The sequence below is a fragment of the Branchiostoma belcheri genome, unplaced genomic scaffold (assembly GCF_001625305.1).
Source record: "Branchiostoma belcheri isolate BF01 breed outbred unplaced genomic scaffold, Haploidv18h27 scaffold22, whole genome shotgun sequence".
Classification (NCBI taxonomy): domain Eukaryota; kingdom Metazoa; phylum Chordata; class Leptocardii; order Amphioxiformes; family Branchiostomatidae; genus Branchiostoma; species Branchiostoma belcheri.
The window spans coordinates 2,887,617-2,893,616 of record NW_017803713.1 but is presented as its reverse complement, the minus strand read 5'-3'; the positions used below and the strand labels follow the sequence as shown (position 1 = coordinate 2,893,616).

General features: G+C 46.5%; 1 protein-coding gene across 2 annotated transcripts; it reads right to left on the bottom strand.

Annotated features, from left to right (window-relative positions):
* Positions 1-6: 6 nt before the first annotated feature.
* On the bottom strand, positions 7-5,221 carry LOC109470179. Of its 2 annotated transcripts, none has more exons than XM_019768985.1 (5): positions 4,871-5,221; positions 2,034-3,993; positions 1,495-1,763; positions 1,029-1,257; positions 7-655 (listed from the first exon to the last, which is right to left on the bottom strand). In XM_019768985.1, exons 2-5 carry the CDS (start codon positions 3,960-3,962, stop codon positions 560-562), a joined length of 2,523 nt encoding a protein of 840 aa, XP_019624544.1. In that variant the 5' UTR covers positions 3,963-3,993; positions 4,871-5,221; the 3' UTR covers positions 7-559. The 2 variants fall into 2 exon arrangements, with proteins under 2 accessions (XP_019624544.1, XP_019624545.1); XM_019768986.1 differs by lacking the exon at positions 4,871-5,221 and adding an exon at positions 4,652-4,864.
* Between the last annotated feature and the right edge of the window lie 779 nt (positions 5,222-6,000).

Below are 6,000 nucleotides of genomic sequence, written 5' to 3'. Positions count from 1 at the left end.
TGTCCTAAAATGTATATATGTAACATACAGTGAGCCATATGATAGGTATGGNGTTTTGATAGATGGGGAATGACCTCAGTTAACCTCAAGGAACTACTTAACTGCATTTGTCATCTCTTCTGTGATGTTTTGTTAATTTGAGAAACTTGTAAATAAACCAGCAACATTTTGACCAGATTTTTCCCCACATCATCTGATTTTTCAATAATTCTCAGATATGGTATAGAGTTCATAGAAATTCATTTCCACATTCCATAAACTATAAATGTATCGGTAGTCCTCAACATTTTACAAGTTACAACCATAATAGTTAATGCAACAAATAAGAATCTTATTGATATGAACTGAAACAAATTACATATTGAGACAGGCAGGTAAATAATAGTCATTTTCAGTAATACTTTTTTGTTTTGCACATAGAAATTTGTTGAACACAAACTTAAATAAAGATTGACAAAATCCTTATTCTATAGGCTGTTTAAATGTCATTTTCTCAATATTTTTTTACGATATGGCACATAAGAAAACAACATAATTTTTTCTTTAAATTAGACTGTCATTAATCCTGTATAAACTCTTTCTGCCCGTAGTAAACCCATCTGGCCATCTCTCCAAAGGTTCCTCTCATCCTCTTGATATCCTCAGGGTTGTGTTCCTGAAGGGAAGAAGGTTACAAACATTGAATCTTTAACCGTAGAAAGATTTTCTCCATACAATTATTTTCTTGCATTCATTGTTCTCTCTTTTGGTATTGATTAATTTACAAAATAGAAATTTTTTTCCGTCAGTACCATTTGAGTTTTTACTTACATGCTACACATGTAGCATTGATCAGAGATTTGCAGTTTTGACTGTCCACTATTATTCCCATCCTGCCTCACCAGTTGAATTCTTTCTTTTCTCTATTGAATAGTAAAATCCTTATCCTCTATGCCCCATACTTGACTGTTGGCTTACAAAATACTTGCTTTTTACAAAACACGTTAGACAAAGGAAACTTGTCAGTAGTAAAGCTGAAGGATGCCCACCTCGTTGTGGTATGAGTAGATGAAGTGGATGGCGTACGCCTCGGACCAGTCCTCCAGCACGTCTTCGTTCCAGATGCGCTTCATGTCCCACCAGTCTGTCCAGTCAGGGCGGGACAGGCTCGTCAGCTCCATGTGGATCAGGTTGGGGTGCTCGTAGGCCAGCCGCCACGGCTCCATCACTGAGTGGAAGTTCCACTTGCCATCATCAAAGTGTCTGTAGTTGTCGTACCTTTTGGTGAAATACATTTTAGTTGCATATGATTACTTGTACATATTTCCAGACAATGGTTGTGAGGTGCCAGGGCTTCATACCAAGTACCATTGTGAAATTGCTAATACATGTGTACATGTAGTTGTAATCGCTATAAAAGATTAACTTAAAAGTTCAATACTTGTTCACTGAAAAGGGAACATTAAAGATTTGGGAAATCCCTAGCTAACCTAGGATTGATTTCCAGATACTCACCAAATTCTAAGGAACTCTGCGTTTGGTTTGGACAGGATGACACCGTTGTTCAGTCCGGCAATCTCGTTCCCCATGACGTAGTCGTACCTTCGCAGTGGGTCAAACGACTTGAAGGCGAAGACGTCCCAGTCCAGGTAGATGCCGCCCTGCTTCATGAGGACCTCCATGCGCGTGATGTCCGACCTGTGCGGGATGTTGTGGATGGGGTTGCCGAAGATTTCTTCCGGTTGTACGGCAGGAACCACCTCCAGGGTCGCCCCGATTTTCTCCTTAATACACACAAATGAAATAGATGTTAGAAATCACGCAAAACCGATTATACATGATTGAAATGAGTTTACATACTAGTAAGTTAAGCGCTTAGGAGCTCACCTCGTGCTATATATGGACGTAGATTTCTGTACCCAATCACATGCATAGATCATGCCAATATGTTAGATTCACTATTCTCTGTTTTCAAAGTTATCTATCTTTTAAGAAATGTATGAGACCATGTGGAAGTCTCCGTACTTTATCGTGCTAACAGAACCACCATGTACCTTTGCCACATCCCAGTTGTGTCCGCTGGGCGCGCAGTCGGAGTGGATGTAGATGTGGTCAGGCTTGATGTAGCGGTGCGCGCTGAGCACGCTGAGTAGGTGGTGGAAGCGGAAGTCGTGACACGTGAGCCACACGTAGTGGACCAGGTTTGGCACCACGTAGTCGTCCCGGGGGTAGAGGTGCGGCTGCGACCCGTCCGTGATGAGGCGAGGGGAGCCGTAGTACACGGACCGCGCGATCTGCCCGAACGTCGTGCGCAGGTTGACGATGTCGTACTGACTGTGGCCCTGAGCGTACAGATCGTAGAACAGCTTGATGGCGAAGTTATCGGACCAGCCGGAGTCGTTCTCGACAAAGAGAAGGGACGGGTCCTTCCAGTCGCTAAGGCATGGTCTAGACAGAGCATTGTCTTCCAGGTGGACTAGGTCAGGTCTGTCCACGGCTGCGTCTAATGCCAGCTCTTCCCATCTGCTTTCCGTAGACTGAGTCTTCCTCATCTTCTGTAGTTTCTGGATGAAGTAGGCCTTCTTCTTAGCGATGATGGTGCTGAAGCTGAGCCCGCGCGGGGACCGGCCCATCGTGACGTCATACTTCATCAGGGTCTCAAAAGGTTTGACGACGACGACGTCAGCGTCCAGGTAGATACCTCCGTCCTCGCGTAAGATCTGCAGAATGTCGTCTTCCACCGTCTCACCAAGAGTCGCGTTCGGCGCCGCGCGTTCCACGACGGTCAGCTCGTCGATCAGCTTGGCTTCGGCCCAGTAGCGGCCCTCCGGCTCTCCGTCTGTGTGGAACATGATCTGGGCCTTCAGTTGTTGCCGTACACTCATCATGCTGATCAAGTTATGGAGCTGAAAATCTTTCTCTCCGAACCACAGGTAGTGAACGATGTTTGGCACGACGGCGTTTGTGTTCGGCTCGGCGACCTTCTTCTCGCTCTTTTTTAGATCCGGTGCGCCGTGGTAAACTGTCCGAGCTATCCTGCCGAACGTCGAGTCTAACGTCAGGATGCTGTCGGGCGTGTGGCCGAGGTTGTAGCGGTCGTACGCGAGCTGGATGGCGTAGCTGTCGGAGAAGTCCACGGTTTCCCCCTCGCGGTACAAGTTGGAGAGGTCCCACCAATCGGTCCACCTCGGTCTGGTCAGCCTCGTATCTTCCACATGCAGGAGGTCAGGCTGCTTCGCCGCTACCTCGATCGCCTCCTTGAACTTTCCCTGAAGGAGCGTCTTGTACCACGTCTTCAAGAAACTGGCGTCTTGGCTAGCCAGTAGGACTTGGTCGCTCAGACCGTCGCCAGTTCTTCCCATGACGCAGTCGAGACGACGCAGCTCGCCGAACGGGCGGAGGGCGATGGTGTCCGTGCCGAGGTACATCCCGCCGTGCTGCATGAGCGCCTCTAGCCGGGCGCGAACCTCCATCTGCCGGGACACTTCCTCTGGGACATCGGAGCCCCATGGAACCAGACTGAGCGTGGAGATAGCCTCCGCTTCCTTCCACCATCGCCCCTTTGGTTTAGCCGCGGTATGGAACATGATTTTCTCCGCTTCTAACAGCTTGTGCGCACTCAGCACGCTGAGTAAGTGGTGGAAGCCGAACTCCTGATCCGTTAACCAGAAAAAGTGAACGGTGTTGGGGATATGGTCTTGAGACTTCTGCTTTTCTTCGTCCTCTCTTTTAGGCAAGACCGCATTAAGTTTCCTGTCTACCGCTGGGGGATCTGGCTGTTTGGGCGCTTTTCTCTTCTGTATGACGTGCCCCTGTTCTCTGCCTCTCATCACGTCCATAGCTCTAGCCCGTGGATGTGACCGTTTTGCGGCATACACCTGCGCCGCCTGGGAGTCGTCCCCAGACAGCAGTGACACTCCGAGGGACGCGACGATCAGGAGAGTGACGCCGGTCACCACACGTCTGGGCGATAGCCGGGGCATGATGTCGTCGTTTTGTTTTAACACCAGCTGGCTGTATGAAAGAAAAGACATCTATTCAATTTTTTTTCCAAGATATGCTTGGAGATTAAACGGAAACCATGATTTCAGAGATAAAGGACAACATATGCTACCAGATTAACATTAAGTCAAAAAAATGTGATACAATTTCAATCCGTGTAAATAATATCATAAGATATCACCACCAAGTTGTCCCTTACGTGTTACACAGTCAGTGAACGTCTAGAATATATTCTACTTCCCTAGTGCAGCGGACTGCCTGTTTATAATGGGAAACCACAGAATGTTTGCCCCTGTGCAAATACATCCCCTAACCCCGGGATCGCAAGTTAGTTAATAATTCAGCCCAATACGTGTCCAGGATTGAACGTTCTTGATTGTACAAACCAAGGCCAAGCCGGGCAGTTTTTCTCTGGTATGACAGAAGCACTCGCCCCAACTTGAAACTGTCACATTCGTTATAATTTCTCATAGATCAGGTTTATTAATAATGATTGACAATAAAACACAAGTAACAAAACAATTAAAAAGTGATATCCTAATTGTGCGACTACCATTTTCGCCCAACTATTGCCCATCTAAAATATGCTGAATATATATCTATCTATAATGCATGATGTCACGCTAATGAATAATTATTTATCACACTGGAAGTCGTGTCCAGTGACCACCTGTTGAGTCAAAGGCGTCCTGAGGCGATGGTTGTCCTACATGTATGACCTCCCGTACTTGAGTATGCCGTCCTCAATACCGATGGGAAAATCAGAATGCGCTGTGGACTCTTTGACCTGCCTTGGGCCAGGACGCCACTGACCATCAGGCAGCGTGAAGGCCGATACCGTGATACTAGCTGCTAGTCGTGGTGCGAACTGCCCTGACCCTCAACTTACCTCAACACGCTGATGAGTGATGTAATCAGGTTGTACTATGGTCCAAGACAAAGGCACAGCTCCCAGCGAAAGGACGCTCACACGGTACCGTGTAAGGCAAGCGACCCGGTAGTCTCTAAGCAGCGACGCACGGCAAGACGGAGCCGTTACGTTAAATCTACTTGAATCTAGCGACTGACTAGGTTGGCCTAGTTGTGACTAGGTAAGCTTTGGATAACCTTGTGTGCATGCAATCGCAGCATCCGAGTGCACTAATGTTTAACTCGGCGATATTTACTGAGTCAGCTCAGCCTGACCTACGTGGAAGCGCTGAACTCAGCGCAAACTCCGCGGCGGTCAACAACCGGCTGAATCCGCCCTGTGCGAAAACAACATTGCGTCATCCGCACAGCCGTCCCAATCTCCGCTTGCACACAGGACAACCCCAATTGGGACATTTCTAGAGTCGAATCATCTTGGACCAGAGAGAGAGAGAAAGAAACAGGGTATCGATAGATATTCATGGAAAGTCCCGTCCTGGTTACTTTTCTGTCTTTTTTGTTATGACAACAGTTGCTTTTCGTAAGTCACTCAATCTGCCAATCCCCTTTCTTGCACTAGTATACTTTTGAACTTCAAAGTCGTATAGACCACGCCAAGTCCACGTGAGGTTCTGAGCGGGTGAACTTTGTCCTGTCCACGTGGCCAACACGCAGCGTGTTGATGATCGATCACAGGTCACTGGAGGTTAAGGTCGGTAGATCACAACTCTCAGTATACAAGGGATGCATTTACCCAATTGCAAATTGTTTATCACAAGTAGAAAACGTAGCAAACATTTACTGATGAAAACAAACGATTTATAGCTTCAAATGAACAAGAAGAGTAACGACTGTTTTATTTCTGAATCTCAGTAAGTTCAGTAGTGCCTTACTGGCAAGCTATCTGTACAGATATAACTATAAAACACAAAATAAATAACATAAAGTGCAACCAACAGTATTCAATAACAAAATCTACTAAATAAGAAAATACAGAATATGGCTCATTCCTAAATGATTGTGTCAAACTTAACATGAGGGGAGTTCTCATTGTAATAAGGACATGAGAGGAGGATGGAGAGAAATAGAAAATGATAGATACCAAACATA

Excerpts from the sequence above, each read along its gene's own strand:
- LOC109470179 (XM_019768985.1), bottom strand. The coding sequence starts at position 3,962 with ATGCCCCGGCTATCGCCCAGACGTGTGGTGACCGGCGTCACTCTCCTG. Across the intron at positions 1,764-2,033 it reads ACAACTGGGATGTGGCAAAG|GAGAAAATCGGGGCGACCCT; the intron begins GTACATGGTGGT and ends GTGTGTATTAAG. Across the intron at positions 1,258-1,494 it reads GCAGAGTTCCTTAGAATTTG|GTACGACAACTACAGACACT; the intron begins GTGAGTATCTGG and ends TTTCACCAAAAG.